General features: G+C 38.2%; 1 protein-coding gene and 1 pseudogene across 2 annotated transcripts; one reads left to right on the forward strand and one right to left on the reverse strand.

Moving 5' to 3' along the window:
• Positions 1–1,065: 1,065 nt before the first annotated feature.
• On the reverse strand, positions 1,066–18,448 carry FCF1 (FCF1 rRNA-processing protein). 2 transcript variants are annotated; one of them, XM_028102041.2, is made up of 9 exons: positions 18,391–18,424; positions 18,189–18,269; positions 18,011–18,078; positions 16,459–16,530; positions 15,711–15,859; positions 8,565–8,637; positions 4,303–4,390; positions 3,032–3,126; positions 1,066–2,317 (listed from the first exon to the last, which is right to left on the reverse strand). In XM_028102041.2, exons 3-9 carry the CDS (start codon positions 18,043–18,045, stop codon positions 2,269–2,271), a joined length of 561 nt encoding a protein of 186 aa, XP_027957842.1. In that variant the 5' UTR covers positions 18,046–18,078; positions 18,189–18,269; positions 18,391–18,424; the 3' UTR covers positions 1,066–2,268. The 2 variants fall into 2 exon arrangements, with proteins under 2 accessions (XP_027957842.1, XP_027957832.1); XM_028102031.2 differs by lacking the exon at positions 18,189–18,269 and having other exon boundaries at positions 18,391–18,448.
• LOC114207967 (large ribosomal subunit protein uL15 pseudogene) lies at positions 12,025–12,481 on the forward strand (annotated as a pseudogene).
• Positions 18,449–18,490: the final 42 nt, after the last annotated feature.

Here is an 18,490-nt window from a genome sequence, read left to right on the forward strand (position 1 = left end):
TTAGAAATATTTGCTCTTCCTTATGATTTTCTTAACCTTTTCTTTTCTCTAGGTTATTGTAAGACTATAGTGTACAATACATATAACATGCAAAATAAGCATTAATTGTTTATGCTACCACTATGGCTTCCAATCATGAGTAGGTTATTAGTAAGTTTTTGGGGAATCAAAAGTTATACTCAGATTTTCAACTGTGTGGGCACCAGCCCCCCAACCCTTGCATTGTTCAAGGGTTAACTGTAGAGATGTAACATAGTTAAGATTCTTTTGATGGGAATTTACATTCTTCTCAATTTTTCTCTATTATAAATAGTGGTGAAATAAGATGCTTCTAGATGCTTCCTTGTTCCCATGTGTGAATGTTTCTTTACACATTTATATTGTACTTATGTGCTTACGTCACACTAACCATGTATATTAAAGAAAATCACCCGTATAATAACCTATAAATAACCCAAAAATAGAATTGGGCTCCTTGGGTATCTGTAATTTTTAATGTCTCTTGCCAAACTTCTGTCTAAAACGGTTATATCTGCACTCTTCTCAGCACTGCACGACTACTCATTTCTTCATACCCTTGTTATATATATTGGAAGATCTTTTGGTCAGCCACTTGTCTTAATTTGGGGGGGCTGCCTTGCACAGAATCTATAATTTTAATATAGTCACACTTACCAATCTTTTCTTTTATGGCTTTTACATTCTCCATCTAAGAATTCTATCCAAAGATTATAGGCATTTTGTGTTTTTTCTAAGACTTCCATAGCTTAAGAAAAAAGTTCAGGTCTTTGATCCACTTGAAACGTATTCTTATGAAGGGTATGAAGTAGGAATACAAAAACTTTTTTCAGTGCTCGCTTCGGCAGCACATATACAAAAACTTTTTTCAGATGGATAGCCAACTATAATAATCACTGACATTTACTGAACAATAATTAAATTGTGTCATGTACTATTCGATTTCATTCCATCTTACCAGGTTTGTTTTGAGAATTAGACAACACATTTTATTTTTTATTTATTTATTTTTTTAAAGATTTTATTTATTTATTTGAGAGAGAGAGAATGAGAGATAGCACGAGAGGGAAGAGGGTCAGAGGGAGAAGCAGACTCCCTGCTGAGCAGGGAGCCCGATGCGGGACTCGATCCCGGGACTCCAGGATCATGACCTGAGCCGAAGGCAGTCGCTTAACCAACTGAGCCACCCAGGCGCCCTAGACAACACATTTTAAAGAGGGAGCAAGGAAGGCACCAAATGGTTACGTACTATGCCCAACTCATACAGATAGTAACTGGTGGAATCAGGATTCTAACCCCACTAAGAATTACTCCACACTATTTGGCCTTAAAATTTCCTTTTCCCACAGATTTGAAATACTATCTTGATGATATACCAACTTGCTATAAATTTATCAGTCTGTTTATGGACTTTCTATTCTACTTCAATGATCTATTTGTCTATTCTTACACTACCTTGTGGTCATTTAAAATATCTGATCTTGTTAATTTTAGTAAGCTCCTGTTGACCTCACAATCAAGTCCAAACCTTTTAGCATGTCATATAAGGCCCCCTCCCAGCCACCTCCTACCCCTGGAGTCTCAGATGTGGGTACAGTCTCTTTCCCCTATCTTCTAGTTAGAAAAACCTTCTGGTAGTTGTATGTGCAGGCCAAGCAATCATTCCACGTTAACATCCATGTCTCTGTGCTTTTGTTCATATGCTTCCTATGCCTCATTTTCTTTACTTCATATACTGGGCAAGCACTTATTCATTTTTAAAGATAACTCAAACATTACTACCTCTAGCCTTCCCTTCCTTCCCACTCTAACCAACTAGAAAGAAATCATTATTTTTTCACATACAGGTCTATTCCCTCATACTTTTAACGTGGCATCATTATATTACTATATTTATTCATATATATGTTTCTCTTTTCCCCTATAATAATACGAATGTCTTCAGGGCAGGACCATACCTTATTAAGTACCTAGTATAACCTTAATAAGTATTTGTTGAGTAAGTCAATATAAAACAACAACCATCAAATTATATGAGCAATCATCTGATTTATAAAAAGATGCAACAATATTTAAAATGATACAAAATATCAATTTCAAAACATCAAAAAGTGAGTGTATTTAACTACAGTCAGCTCATAACAGAGCAAATGGGTAAGAAGAATAATTCATGCTACAGCATATTGCTAATATGAACTGGCAACAGAAAAAGTTGGTAAAGGAAGGCAGAGGAACTCTATCTTTTAAGAATTAGAACCGAGGTGCTCCATAATCATCTGGCATCCGCTCAATGTTGTACCTGATCAGGACAAAAAATTAACACTGGTAAGAAAGGTGGGTCCAGAACCCACCTAAAAACCCATCCTTTACTGACTGCAACACTTTCGCCTCCCCACTATGAATCCTTTTTGTCAGTGGGAACATTTTAAAGGGATATCATAATGAATAATTTATAGCAAAATGCTGACTTTAATATCTTTATTCTTCAAAGTCAGAAAGTTAACAAGTGAGGGAGCCAGGCACTAAGTCCAGGTAAGCCCAACTCCTCCCACTATATTGTGTTCTTCCCAGGTTGAAAAGCGAGACAGTAATAGACTGAGCACTAACATGGGAACATCCAAGCAGGATAAAGATCAGTTTGTTTGTTTTATTTTTAAATAAGCTTTTAGTTTCCCAGATAAGGTGATGATCACATATACTAGGCTTTCAAAAAAAAAAAAAGATATTTCTGGCCAAAAAGATTAGCTTAATTTCAAATACTGCTTTGTATTTAGAGCTACACATCTCTATTTCTTCTAGTAATCTTACTGTAGCAATGGGAATGTCTGCCTCATTCCCAAATCGTAGTTTTATCTTTTGCCCTTGTTCTTGTTACTTTGTCTCATTTCTTCAAATATAACTATGTGAGCCTTTGATACAGCAATTGCTTTCAAATCTTCCTATAACCTGACCTCATTTTTAATTGGTATCAGCTATATACTTTTAATCGCTTCCCCCAAGAGACAGTTCTCACCTATGGTTAGAAATGTACATGATGGGAACTCCAGGGATCTTCCGGATTCTTCGTTTAAGGTCCCGGTCAACTGTGGCCACAATGTAACACTTGTGCTGCAAGAGACACCATTGAGTGTTCACACATTGAGTCTACTTAGTGATACTGAATAATGGTACATTGGCTAATCTAGAGAATTACTCATTTTCACAGTAATTAGCGAAGGAAAGGTCTTAATAATTTGTTGAGTACCTACTATGATCTAGGAGCTCCTATTTATAAAACACGTAACAAGTTGCCAAGGGGGAATGTAGCTCTAAGAATCTTGAGGGGGAGAAGACAGAAAAACTATTTAAAAGCTGCAAACTGTTTTTTGTCTCATAAGTGGAAGGGACTTTCACATTTAGGGCAGATGATTTCTTGGTTTGGGGAAACACCCCAAAAGACTCAATGCAAAGGCAGAGTAAATGCCTTAGACCGGAGGGCACAGCTTTTGCCTTTCCTGGAATCTCTGGGCTTGGGCCTACTCTGAGAGCTCCTGGTGGTGGAGGTAGGCTACTTCCTCAGCCATGAAACCAGAATGGATCTCCAGGACGAGCCTAGGAGTTCTGAAAGCAGTACCATTTAACTGCCAGCTGTATTATATTTTACTTCCATCACACCCCAATCTCCCATTCAATCTTGAAAAGAGTTGTAGCCTGGTGTCAGCTGTGCTGTCGGAAGTTAAGGCAAATGCTGTCTCCACCCCATGGGATGGAGTGGCTAAAGGGATGGCAGTGTGGTCACCAGACGGAGATGATTATCCCCAGCAGAGGAGGCTCCAGTAAGGACAATCAATGGCAGAAGTTCTTGTGTTGCTTGACAAGGAGGCCAGAACAGAAGAAGCAAAAACCTAGTTATTCCAGGTACTTGTAAGACAGCATCCTAGGACACTCAGATGTAAGTGAGAAACACTTGCTTGGGCATGGTGGAGAGGAACAAAATTCCTGCATGGGGAGTAATGGAAATGGATGATTTCTGATTCACAGGGAGGTGAAACCTGGTATTATATGTACACTCACTCACTTAAAGCATTTTATAGAGATGATTGGTGGAATAAAGAATCAGTAAGTGCCCCAAATCACATACCCAATTAAATGTAGGTGCTGAGATTTGAAATCCATGTCTCCTCCCCAAGCCTGTGATTTTCCCATTACAGGTACAGTATACATTTCCAATCCACTTCCTCAAGTAAATGAGGGCACCTACGCTTCCTGTGAAGCACAAAGTCAACATTTAAAAACTGATGATACCTGAGTTACTCTCTGTACTAAGCAGTCATCTGCATAGGTTCCTTTGTGTGTGCATGGTAATCGTTCAAATCTTGGATCCTTGGCAATCCTAAAGGGTTACAAAACTGGATTAACAACAATTCAGGCAATTGGATAACTTTCTGACTCTTTATCTGTGAAATAAGAGTGACTTGATCTATGTACAGATTTTAAAGCAACTCTCACCTCCTGCAACTTATCTTCTAATTGGAAAGACAACTGAGAGAGAAGCTGGCGTGCCTTAGGTCAGGTAATCTTCACAGAACTTTGAATTACGTTTCCATTTTACAAATGAGGAAGCAGATTCAGAGAGATTAATTAACTTGTTCTAAGTACACAGGTGGGAAAAGCCAGGATTCAAAACCAAACAATTTTAACCTAACCATTTCACTTTTAGAAGCTGTCTTCCACAAATGTGCAAGAATATAGGCAGAAGGATGGCCACTACAGAACACTTTATAACAGTGAACAACTGCAGATAGTCTGAATATCCATCAGCAAGGTAAAAGTTAAATATATTTTGATGCCCCACCCTGTTTAAAAAAAAAAAGAGAGAGCTATCTGTACCAACATGGAAGCCTTGCTGAATAAACAAACTCAAAAAAATTCAAACTGTTGAATAAAAAAAGTCATTGAACAATATACGACTCAATTAAGGAAATATAAATCTCTTTCATTGTCTTTCTCTACACTCGCATTTGCTTAGAAAAAAGGTCTGGAAAAACATATACTAACTATACACTAACCCTTCCCAGTTGTTACCATTAGGGTGGAAGAATGGACAAAGTGTGAACATGCCGGGGGACTTCTACTTTTTAGTGTATATACGTGTTTATATTGTTTGCCATAAATAAATCAAACATGTTATTTTCATACAAATTTGAAAAAAGAAAAACCCCAAGTCTGTGATTCCCAGAACCATGTTCTTCCTATTACATAATGATGAGTCACAAACTGAATAAAACTACAAGACAGCACATAGGTACCAAGGGCAAGAAAAATATTCCATATTGCAGTAGTTCAGAGCTAAGTCACTGAGAATTTGGTATACTTAAAAAAAATTATATGGAGATTAAATAAAATAAAGATGAAAGAATATTCCACACAAAGCGAGGGCAGGCATGTTCCAAACAGGGCACCAACCATCTATAAAATGGTTCATTGGTGTTCAGGGAAGAGCAAGCATATCTTTGGTAGGGAGAGAGTGTTTGTGCAGAGGAGAGTGAAACAGGGCTGAGAAGACAGAACTTTCTGCAGTGATATTGCCAAATTGCTCTCCAAAGTGACTGTCCACTTTACATCCTTATCTGTTGAATATGAGAATTCCCACTGGTCCCCAGTCCCAACTATTCATGGCATTGTTAAGTAGACTTTTCAATTCTTGCCAATCTGCTGGGTATGAAATGATATCTCCTTGTGAATTTAAGGATTTTGTCTTTTTCTTATGGATTTGTAGTTTTTTATGTATTTTGAAAATAAACCCTTTGTTGATTATATGCATTACTAGTATCTTCTCACTATCTGTGACTTATTGTTTTGCTTTGTTTATGCTGTCTTTTGTTATAAAGTAGTATTCAATTTCTTTTTTTTTAAGATTTTATTTATTTATTTGACAGAGAGCGCAAGAGAGCACAAACAGGGGGAGGGGCAGAGGGAGAAGCAGACTCCCTGCTAAGTAGGGAGTCCTATACAGGGCTTGATCCCAGGACCCTGAGATCATACCTGAGCCCAAGACAGATGCTTAACCAACTGAGCTACCCAGGTGTCCCAGTATTCGATTTCAATATAGTCAGATTGATTAGTTTTCCATTATGGTTTGGACTTCTTCAGAAAGCCCTGCCCACTCCAAAATCACTAAGATATTCTCTATATTTTCTGTAAAAGTCTAGATACTTAATCTATTTGGAACTGATTTTTGTGAAAGAGGTAAGAACCCAGTTTTATTTCTTTCTACAGTGATAATCAATATTTTAATAGTTTATCACTTTCCCATTCAGCTAAACAGTGCTACCACTCATACATTGGATTCCCATTTTTCTTTGCCTTTAAAAAAACTAGCTTTATTAGGTATAAATGAAAAATAATAAAATTCACTGATAGTATGTGTAAAATTTGACGAGTTTTGACAAATCTATATATCCATGTCCCTATCTCCATAATTGAGATATAGAACATTTCTGTCACTACAAAAAGTTCCTTGTGTCCCTCTGCAGTTAATCCACTTTTCTCATGCTCAGGTCCAGTTAACCACTATATTCTATTAGTATAGTTTTGCCTTTTCTGGAATTTCGTATAAATGGAATCACACTTCTGGAGTGATGGAAATGTTCTATTTCATGACTATGATGGTGGTTCCATAACTGTACACATTTGCCAAGCCCAGCAAATTATACAATTAAACTTGGTGAATTTTACAGTACGTAATTTATAACTCTAAAAGGTGACACACAAAGAGACGCACAAATTCACTGATACATCTTGGACGTTGATTGAATCTTTTACCCATGCATGATTTTGTAATATTATTCATTGATCATTTGGAAAATACCAACTCATTGAATCACACAAATCTTCCCAAATATTAACACATTTCATTATACAATACCAAAAAAATCATACTCAGTATCCACTGGTCTCAACAGAAAGGTCTTTAGTATTGGGAATGTGATAAGCTCATGATTTCTCAAAACTCTAATTTTCAGTGCTCACTTCAGCAGCACATATACTCAAAGCTCTAATTTTCACTTGAAAGCTTGAATTTTATCATTGGTAACTAATACTGTTAAGTTGTTTCCTTGAAGTAACAGATTCACTGTATTAATTTTTGAGAAACTATCTGCAAAATACAGTCTGAAAAATCAGTGTTTGTCACTTATTCGTCACATAAAAATGATATTCCATGAAAAGCAACTGGTTTGGCTCACAACTCAAACAAGCACAAATGCTTTTCACTGAGGCAAGCTTGAGTCTTGGGTATGCAGCAGAAGTGCTGTAGGTGTATTTTACACTTCATCAAAAGGAATACTGATGTGTACTCTAGGGTCACATTTAGCAAAGTCAACAAATTTTACTGCTTCATCAAGGATATTCTTAAGGGACTCTGTTTTGGGGCTTTTTTTTAAAGATTGTATTTATTTAAAAAAATTTTTTTTGAAGATTTTATTTATTTGACAGAGAGACAGTGAGAGAGGGAACACAAGCAGGGAGAATGGGAGAGGGAGAAGCAGGCTTCCCTCTGAGCAGGGAGCCCAACGCAGGGCTCGATCCTAGCACTCTGGGATCATGACCTGAGCCAAAGGCAGACGCTTAATGAGTGAGCCACCCAGGTGCCCCTAAGGTTTTTTAAGTAATCTCTAAAACACCCAATTCAGGGCTCAAATTTGTAATCCCGAGATCAAAAGTTGCATGCTCTACTGACTGGGCCAGCCAGGCACCCCTGCATTGTTTTTGTTTTTTGTTTTTAACTGCCAGTGAGTGGCAGTGAAGAATACGAAGTCTACTAACATTATTGGGGTCCACTGTCTTGATTGGTACTAAGGCACCAGCATTTCTGCCATCAGTATAAATGTCAGCACAGTGACAAAGACAACGTCTTGATATTATTATGAAAATAGTTTTGTTAAGCTCCCTGCAAAGATCTTTGGACTCCTAGGGGTCCATGGACCATATTTTGGGAACCACTACTTTTAATTCAAGTGTACTTTCTAGAGTAAGCTCAAAACTCAGAATGTGAATCCTTTAAGTGTGAGATTCTAAAAGAGATATCTAGATAACTAATAAAAAGACACTTTCTAATTGGAAATCTAGAGGAACTTAAAAGGAGGCCTACAAGACCAATATGACTACCTAACTGCATTCAAAAAACTTCAGCTTAAGGTGCCTAGGTGGCTCAGTCGGTTTAGTGTCTGACTTCGGCTAGGTCATGATCTTGGGCTCCTGGGATAGAGCCGTGGGGACTGGCCAGCTTCCTGCTCAGGGGGGAGCCTGCTTCTCCCTCTTCTCTGCCCACCGCCGCCCCCTCCCCCACCCCAGCTCAGGCTCTCTCTCACATAAATAGATAAAGTCTTTAAAAAAAATTTTCAGCTTAAAATTCTTTAACCTTCAAATGTTTGCTTTCTTGATCATAAATAGTTAACTAGTTTTTCATATTTAAACTAATTATCCAAGAAATCTTCACACAGCAAACAGATGAAAGAGGATCAAAAGAATCTTCAGTATACCAATCTAGACTAGCTCCTTCCTACCTTAGAGCCACTCGATACTTTTGCCCCAGTTTTTCAATTTCAGCCATTACACAGTCAGTTATACAAGGGATACCTGCCAGGAAAAAAAAATACATATTAATAACAGAACTTGTAAAGAAACTTTGGTTTTAGTCTGAATTATATCCTATTTAGAGTCTTTAAAAGACCCATGAGGCTTCTGGAATGACAGAATAACACACTGAAATGAACAATGAGAACTAGAGGTGAATAAAATCCCTACTGATGAGGAAACTAGAGAACCGAACGGTCCCAACCCCACACTACAGATTCATAAAGTGTCATGAATGCGCCTGGGGGCAAAAATTAAGCTGGGTCCCTGTCATTCTTTCTATATTAAAATAAATTCTAGATGGAAAAAAATTTAAATATGAACCAAAAGAAACCATGCAATTAATCAGAAAATGTAAATTTGATCACATAAAAACAGAACACTTCTGTTTGACAGCTATCAAAATCATATCAAAATACAAATAAACTAGGAAAAATATTTCTACACTTTGATCAAAGGGCGAATTTCTTTAACATACAAAGAGCTTGTAATGATAGCTTAAGTTATGTGCTATTTGCCAGACACTGGGCCAAGCACTTTATGAGGATAGCTCACTTCATATTCAGAATAATTCCTATCAGGTAGCATTGTTATTATTATCATCCCCATTTTATAGATCAGGAACCTAAGGCACAAAGAAATAAGTAGAAGCAAATGGTGAAGCCGAAATTTGAATGGAGGCAGTCAGGCTATAGACTTTTTTGTTTTTTTAATTTTATTTTATTATGTTATGTTAGTCACCATACATTACATCATTAATTTTTGATGTAGTGTTCCATGATTCATTGTTTGCGTATAACACCCAGTGCTCCATTCAATACGTGCCCTCTTTAATACCCATCACCGGGCTAACCCATCCCCCGACGCCCCTCCCCTCTAGAACCCTCAGTTTGTTTCTCAGAGTCCACACTATAGACTGGATTCTTAACCACCACACCACATTTCAGTTCATACCCTTCAGGTCATAGAGAAAGACACAGAATGGTCAATGAGCATAAGGGTGCTCAATCTCACTCCTAATTAAAGAGCTATAAACTGAAACAATATTTTATTTTCTACCTATTAGAGTGGCAAAGATTAAACAAGGAAAATACCCAATACCGAGGAAACAGGTATTCTCACACAAAAATGTATACCACTATTTTAGGGCAATTTTGCAATACCTGTTAAAATAAGAAAATATACATACCCCTTGATATTGCAATACAGCTGCCGGAAATGCATCCTAAAGAATTACTCTACCCTAACAGACACATATTCACATAGATATTCACTAAAACAGCCTTATTTATAATAAGGTAAAAACTGCAAGTAATCCAAAATATCTAATAGGATATCGACCTTTAAAAATCATATAAATACTATGTGAATTAAAAAAAAGAATGAGGTCCACTATATATACTGACACAGCAAAACGTTCAAGATATATTTGTTCAAGGGGCACCTGGGTGGCTCAGCTGGTTAAATGTCTGCCTTTGGCTCAGGTCCTGGGATGGAGCCCCAAGTTGGGCTCCTTGCTCAGCAGGAGTCTGCTTCTCCTTCCTTCTGCCCTCCCATCCCCCACCCCAGCTCCTGTGTGCACACGCTCTCTCTCTCTCAAATAAATAAAAAACCATTAAAAAAAGATGTATTTGTTATTTGTTCAACATAAAAAGTAAGAAAAAATGGACGAATAATCTAGCCACACAATGGATTATTTGGTAATGAAAATAAGTATGTACTGATACATGCTTTAACACAGACAAGCCTTGAAAACATGCTAAATGGAAGAGCACAAAATATTATATGATCTCATTTTAATGAAATGTCCAAAACAGGCAAATCTATAGAGACAGACTGCAAATTAGTGGTTGTCTAGGGAGGGAAATGGGAAAGGTAGGGATGATGGTTAAGAGGTTAGAGTTTCTTTTTGGGTAATAAAATATTCTAAAATTGACTTTGAATATGCTAAAAGCCATTGAATCATACACTTTAAATGGTATGTGAATTATATCTCAGAGCTGTTAAAAAAGGCACAAAGACAAATAGTAAATAATCTATGATCCATTTTCATTAATAAAATAAACAAAAATAACCTATAATTCACAGAGACTGTATACGAAGTTTTAGAGGGGCACCTGGGTGGCTCAGTCAGTTAAGCATCTAACCCTAGATTTCAGCTCAGGCCTTGATCTCAGGGTCATGAGTTCAAGTCCCACAACGGGCTCCGCAATGGGCTCCACAATGGGCTCCACACTGGGTGTGGAGTCTATTAAAAAAACATAAAAAATAAATAGAATAAAAATAAACACTGTCCCTCTCTGAGGAAAGGCATTATAGGGAGCTTTAATGTTTTTATGCTAGATTTTTTTTTTTACAAGTACAGAAATATTTTTGAATGCGGACAAAGTTAAATTTTAAACTAAGTACAATGTCCAGAAGAAAAAGCAGTTGTAAAATGGAGATATGAAATCAGTAAGATCAGACAGTCATGGAATCAGAGGGCTTTACGCACCTTAAGAGGATCAATTTCAGAGCCACGTGGCAGTAGAGCAAGCAAGGGCTTGCATCTGGAGCAGGAAAGTAGGCCCAGCAAGAGGATATCAAGAAAGGGAAGGTAACAGGGAAGAGCACTCATGGGCAGAAAAGAAAGCTGATGGAAAGCTAACTATCCTCCCTTTTTGGAATATCAGGCAGAAATGGGACCAGGAGCTATGAAAAGATCAAAGGGGCATCTTCAAGGGAAGAGGAAGATAAAGGTCTTCCTTCAGGTATAAAGGCAAGTGAGGAAAAATTAAACAGCTAGAGCTTAAAAACAGTTAAGGAATCTCCTAGGTAACTGAATTTGTACTGTACTTGAATGTTTCTTCAACCTTTCCTTTGAGGTATTATGTTACATAGAAGACTACAGAAAGTGGTATTTTCCTTAATAAGTTTTTATTTATTATTATTAAGTTTTTTTTTAGAGGTGGGGAGAGGGAGAGAGAGCATCTTAAGCAGGTTCCACGTCCAGCTTGGAGCCCAAAACCGGGTTCGATCTCACAACCCTGAGATCATGACCTGAGCCAAAATCAAGAGCTGACGCTTAACTGCCTGAGCCACCAGTCAAGGTTGAGGTGCCCCAATAAGTTTGTTTTCAAAAAAGGCGCAGTGAGACTTCAACAAATGGTGTTGGGAAAATTGGACAGCCACATGCAGAAGAATGAAACTGGACCATTTCCTTACACCACACACAAAAATAGACTCAAAATGGATGAAAGACCTAAATGTTAGACAGGAATCCATCAAAATCCTAGAGGAGAACACAGGCACCAACCTCTTCGACCTCAGCTGCAGCAACTTCTTCCTAGAAACATTGCCAAAGGCAAGGGAAGCAAGGGCAAAAATGAACTATTGGGCTTTTCCGTCTGAGCTGCCGACATGCCATCCAGACTGAGGAAGACCCGGAAACTTCGGGGCCACGTGAGCCGTGGCCACGGCCGCATCGGCAAGCACCAGAAGCACCCAGGAGGCCGGGGTAATGCTGGTGGCATGCATCACCACAGGATCAACTTCGACAAATATCACCCAGGATACTTTGGAAAAGTTGGTATGAGACATTATCACTTAAAGAGGAACCAGAGCTTCTGCCCAACTGTCAACCTTGATAAACTGTGGACCTTGGTCAGTGAGCAGACACGGGTAAATGCTGCCAAAAACAAGACTGGAGCTGCTCCTATCATTGATGTGGTGCGATCGGGCTACTACAGAGTTTTGGGAAAGGGAAAACTCCCAAAACAGCCTGTCATCGTGAAGGCCAAATTCTTCAGTAGAAGAGCAGAGGAGAAGATTAAGGGTGTCGGGGGGCGCCTGCGTTCTAGTAGCTTGAAGCCACCTTTGAGGGCGTTCATTAAATGCTAACAAGTGAAAAAAAAAAAACGATTGGGACTTCATCAAGATAAAAAGCTTTTGTACAGCAAAGGAAACAGTCAACAAAACCAAAAGACAACCGAAGAATGGGAGAAGATATTTGCAAATGACATATCAGATAAAGGGCTAGTATCCAAAATCTATAAAGAATTTATCAAACTCAACACCCAAAGGACAAATAATCCAATCAAGAAATGGGCAGAAGACATGAACAGACATTTTTCCAAAGACATCCAAATGGCCAACAGACACATGAAAAAGTGCTCAACATCACTTGGCATCAGGAAATCCAAATCAAAACCTCAATGAGATACCACCTCACGCCAGTCAGAATGGCTAAAATTAACAAGTCAGGAAACAACAGATGTTGGCGAGGATGCGGAAAAAGGGGAACCCTCCTAGGCTGTTGGTGGGAATGCAAGCTGGTGCAGCCACTCTGGAAAACAGTAAGGAGGTTCCTCAAAAAGTTGAAAATAGAGCTACCCTATGACCCACCAATTGCACTACTGGGTATTTATCCCAAAGATACAAATGTCGTGATCCGAAGGGGTATATGCACCCCAATGTTTCCAGCAGCAATGTCCACAATAGCCAAACTATGGAAAGAGCCAAGATGTCCATCAAGAGATGAATGGATAAAGAAGATGTGGTACATATATATATATATATATATATATATATATATATATACACAATGGGATATCATGCAGCCATCAAAAAAAAAAAAAACACAACGAAATCTTGCCATTTGCAACGACGTGGATGGAACTAGAGGGTATTATGCTAAGAGAAATAAGTCAATCGGAGAAAGACAAGTATCATATGATCTCACTGATATGAGGAATTCTTAATCTCAGGAAACAAACTGAGAGTTGCTGGAGTGGTGGGGGGTGGGAGGGATGGGGTGGCTGGGTGATAGACACTGGGAAGGTATGTGCTATGGTGAGCGCTGTGAATTGTGTAAGACTGATGAATCACAGACTTGTACCTCTGAAACAAATAATACATTATATGTTAAAAAAAACCCAAGAAGATAGTAGGAAGGGAAAAATGAAGGGGGGGAAATTGGAGGGGGAGATGAACCATGACAGACTATGGACTCTGAGAAACAAACTGAGGATTTTAGAGGGGAGGAGGGTGGGGGATGGGTTAGCCCGGTGATGCATATTAAAGAGGGCACGTTCTGCATGGAGCACTGGGTGTTATATGCAAACAATGAATCCTGGAACACTACATCAAAAAAAAAAAAAGAAAAAAGAAAAGGAAAGGCACAGTGAGAGCATTTAGCTGTACACATTATAGCTGTACTCCAAGTATCCACATCTAGAGAAAGCACTCCTCTAGGACGAAAGCTTTCCTAAATGGTCACCATTTAGATAACAGTGATGGAACTAGAGAGTCAAGGAAACAATTCACCTTAAAAGGGCCATGCTTGAACCCTCCATTGATTTCATTTATAAGTAGGTCACAGCATTCCTAGATAAGCAGCTAGCATACTTTACTTATAGTTACAAAAAACACCATGGGAATACAGAAAGTCTACCAAAGTTTACTGCCTTCCCTCATCCAAGGCCACCCTAGTCCACTCTCACAGGCAGGTAGGGCCCCCAGTTCAGGTTATTCTTTATTATTCCTACAAGCTTAAAACAATTATTATTATTTTTTAAAGATTTCTTTCTTTCTTTCTTTATTTGAAAGAGAGAGAGAATGAGAGAGAGAGAGAGCACATGAGAGGGGGGAGGATCAGAGGGAGAAGCAGACTCCCTGCTGAGCAGGGAGCCCGATGCGGGACTTGATCCCGGGACTCCAGGATCATGACCTGAGCTGAAGGCAGTCACTTAACCAACTGAGCCACCCAGGCACCCCCTACAAGCTTAAAACAATTAAAGTATTACATGTACATAGCTTAAAAAGAAATATGGAGACGTCTGTATGAAAAAATTACTGTTCCTTGATCCTTTCCCACCCAGTAGTTCTGATCCTTACAGACCACTATTTTACTTCATTAGCTGTTTTTCTCATTTGGTGGTTACCTTCATATATTGATATAATAAACTTATGCACTTTTATATTTATTAATTTTATGGCATTTAAAGAATTTAGGTCTCTTACTCATCATATTTCTTAGCCCATCTTCCCAACGTATTAGTTTCAATAAATCAATAAACATTTACATTACTATCACTCTATAAATGTTCATTAGATAGCATCCTTTAAAAATTAAAGGACGTGCAAATTTTTTCCTTTGATTTATTCTTTATGGCAAAGTATAAGTCTAGTTTTCATTTGTACCTTTAACTAGATGATTAGAAAAAATATAAATGTAAATCCACTGCAAAATGCAACAGATCTCATTATTAGGAAGCGATTCCCTTGTACATGGCCTAGATTTTCTTCTTACTCATGGTAGTGAAGGAAGATCACTTGAAGGAGGGGACACCCAAACACAAGAGAAAGCTACTAATGGTAAACTGCATACACAGGTGGAAATAAACTACGTCTGGTCCTTTGTGGTGCAAATAAATACCAAACTGAATAAACTTAAGAGTTGTTAACCAGCATCACTTCTAGTTCTGTGACCATAAATAGCAAAATACCTTATTTAGCTTTTCCACAATGGAGTGGAATGGAGACTGTTTCCTCCTTAGTGTAAAAGAATTCTGAAAAATGTAATAAATTTTCATTCACCCAGAATTTTAAAATCCAGAATTCTAAAACAAAAAATTCCCATCCTGGGGCGCCTGGGTGGCTCAGTCATTAAGCGTCTGCCTTCGGCTCAGGTCATGATCCCAGGGGCCTGGGATCGAGCCCCACATTAGGCTCCCTGCTCCGCAGGGAAAACTGCTTCTCCCTCTCCTACTCCCCCTGCTTGTGTTCCCTCTCTCGCTATGTCTCTCTCTGTCAAATAAATAAATAAAATCTTAAAAAAAAAAAAAATTCCCATCCCATGTTCAAAATTGATGTCCACAACATCAAAGCGGGCTAAGTGTATTCTGATTGTGAGGTTTAATTACTCCCAGTCACATCTGCATTATATTTCAATTCACCGAAAATGGTCATTGCTATAGTGAGCAAATTAAATGACCAGAAATCCAACTAACTAGGACCCCACTCCCCTCTTTTCATGTATTTGGATAATTATAATTACTCTGTACAAATGACACGAAATGCAAAAGTATGATACTCACACTTGGCATACAGACAGTCCATCATTGACTGTACTAAGTCAAGTTTCGCTTTAATGGAAAAGTTGATAAAGTTGGTATCAACCAGGATGTGGTAAGGTGGGCCCAGCTGTGTGTTATATTGGAAGAATAAGCAGGAAGGATGTTGGGGGCTGAAGGAAGAAGACACAAAGCACAAAGTAATGTCTACATTGATGCTTTGATATCAACAATGCAAATCAAGTTCTGCTTCGAACTGTTTGCTATAGATTAAGCTTTTTCCCTTATTCATTGGAAATAAATCCTAATAAATCCTGTGATGAAATATCCATTACCAATCCAGGGCAAAATGAGATAATAAAGAAAATATGATGAGGTTTCATAAAATTAAGTGTATTTATTTAAAAGGAATGACCTTTATTCTGAAATTTTGTCCTTACTATTTTTGGTGAAACATCTTTCATCAAATACTGGTATGTTAAACAGTGACAACTGTTTCTTTTGAAAGATCTTGGCAAAGAAGAAAAATTAATAATTCTAGATCTAATCCCCAAGATTTTAGGGGAAATTTCACTGCTTCATGAAATCCAAAAACTTTCGAACTACTGGAATGGAAACATGTTCACTAATATCACTTTCATTTGCATAGTTGTGCCAGACTTACAGATGGCTTACAAAACAGCTTAAGGAGAGCCCGGATTTCTAAGAGTTCTATGGTTCTAATTTATCTCTTCTACATTTAAAGGAAAATTTGAAATTTTTGATTACTCACACTTCTCTTTCCTTGAGTGCACTGGGATCTTTCTTTTCTTTCTTTTTAGGTTTTAATCTGTCCTTCTCTTTACTAGGAAAAAAGAAAGTAAATTAACTGCAAAAGAAAAAAATCACTGCAGTTATAATCTCATTCAACATGTAAAGTTTCTTTCTTCCTTCTTTTTTTTTTTTTTTTGCTTACAGAGGACATCCTATTTTGTGATTTCTTCATGTTAATATCCATAGCACAAATAACTGTGTGGGAAGTAGGCTGAAAGTAACTAATCAGTTAAACATAATGAAATTTAAGAATCTCTAGCCAATAATCCATAAAAATTGTTAATGGGGGGGACACCTGGGTGGCTCAGTCAGCTGAGCATGTCTTCAGGTCAGGTCATGATCCCAGGGTCCTAGGACTGAGTCCTGCATTAGGCTCCCTGCTCAGTGGGGAATCTGCTTCTCCCTCTGCCTGCCGCTCCCCTGCTTGTGCTCTCTCTGACAAATAAACAAAATCTAAAAAAAAAAAAAATTGTTAATGGGTAAATAAAAGTTATACTATCATTTCTTTGTCAGAAGCTCTTCGTATTAAGGATCAAAATCCACTTCAATGCAGTGAAGAAACAGGCTGACATTTATCTTCTGAAGACTCAAATGTTCCAATAGTAGGGAGGAAAAAGTTTCCCCCATATGCCTCTTAAAAAAGGCTAAAATGTAAAAATACATACACAAAATTTAACCCTTAACTGGAAATAAAATATTATCAATGAGGCAAGTTCCCTAAAAATTACATAATACATACATACTAAAGGCTGAGAATACAATTTAATAACTCTGAAGGCCATTCCTTTGTTCTAAGGTTATTAAACACAATGAAGACCAGTCTTTTTTCTTTTCTCTTTCCTTTCCTTCCTTCCTTCCTTTCTAAAGTAAGCTCTAGGCCCAATGTGGGGCTTGCACTCACCACCCTAGATCAACAGTCTTATGCTCTACTGACTGAGCCAGCCAGATGCCCCAAGACCAGTCCTTATTTCCTAACTTTGTTCTTCACTGAAGCAGGGAAGTTTACAATAGGGAATGTCATTTCACTCTCCCACAGTGGTTTAGATTCTTGTAAGATTTATAAAATGGAGACATCTAGGTGTTTTCCCATTCTCTCTTTTAAAAGTATTTAAGTGGCAGGTGCTGGGGACACAAGACAAAAATGGTCTCTGACCTCACCATCTTTCAACAATTTTAACATTTTTTCCCCCTGGGTAATATAAGAAGTGTAAAGGCAAAAACACAAAGATATTCCTACCTACCAAACTCCTAGGAGGCTTAAATGTGATATCGTAAATAAAATACATAAAAACTGGTGGAAGAGAGCGAACACTTCAGAAATGTTTACTTTCCATCCCTTCCCCGAGTAATCGCTCAGCATCTAAGTGGCTGTTACACACTTGCCTACTATCCTGTGCTATATAAAACCAAGACACAATAATTTTTAACGTAAACACAAAATAATGATAAAACTTTTACTACTTATGCCCTCTGAACTCTTATATCTTTGGGAATAGATTCCAGATACTCACAGCCTCTGATCTCGGAGACTAAGCATTCGCTTCATGGTCGCATACTTTCTGGTTTTCTTTTGCTTCCCCTTGAAAGAGAAATTTTAGAGTTAAAATAATTGGAAATACATCGTATCTTCTTGAGTTCTTTCTCTTGTTTTGTCTATTCCCTTCCCTTCTTCCCTCAAAAACCCAGCACCTCTTATCCTCTGTGCCCCAAACTGGTCCTCCTGTCCCCACTCAGGAGAGAAGAGCAGGCACCGCTCGAGCAGTTTAAGAACTACAATCAGAATGAAAATAATTAAGGGTAATACAGAGGAAATTGGGCTAACGGCTGATTGGCTCTATCTGCTCCCCTAAAATGTGGTCTTACAAAGTCACTTCTTAAACCCTCCTCTCACCATGTTCACGCCGCGCTCTTGCTTCTTCCGGAATCACCAACCGCGCGACACTTCTGCGTCATCCAAATACTGCTTCCTGCAAAGGCTAGCCCGGAAGCGG

The sequence above is a fragment of the Eumetopias jubatus genome, unplaced genomic scaffold, assembly GCF_037043125.1.
Source record: "Eumetopias jubatus isolate StellerSeaLion01/CBP00866 unplaced genomic scaffold, mEumJub1_p1.0 scaffold_7, whole genome shotgun sequence".
NCBI classification, from domain to species: domain Eukaryota; kingdom Metazoa; phylum Chordata; class Mammalia; order Carnivora; family Otariidae; genus Eumetopias; species Eumetopias jubatus.

Coding starts and splice junctions, on each gene's coding strand:
- FCF1 (XM_028102031.2), bottom strand. Junction 16,531..18,010: donor AGTCTCCGAGATCAGAGGCT/GTGAGTATCTGG, acceptor CTTTTTTCCTAG/TAAAGAGAAGGACAGATTAA. Junction 2,318..3,031: donor ATGTACATTTCTAACCATAG/GTGAGAACTGTC, acceptor TGTCCTGATCAG/GTACAACATTGAGCGGATGC.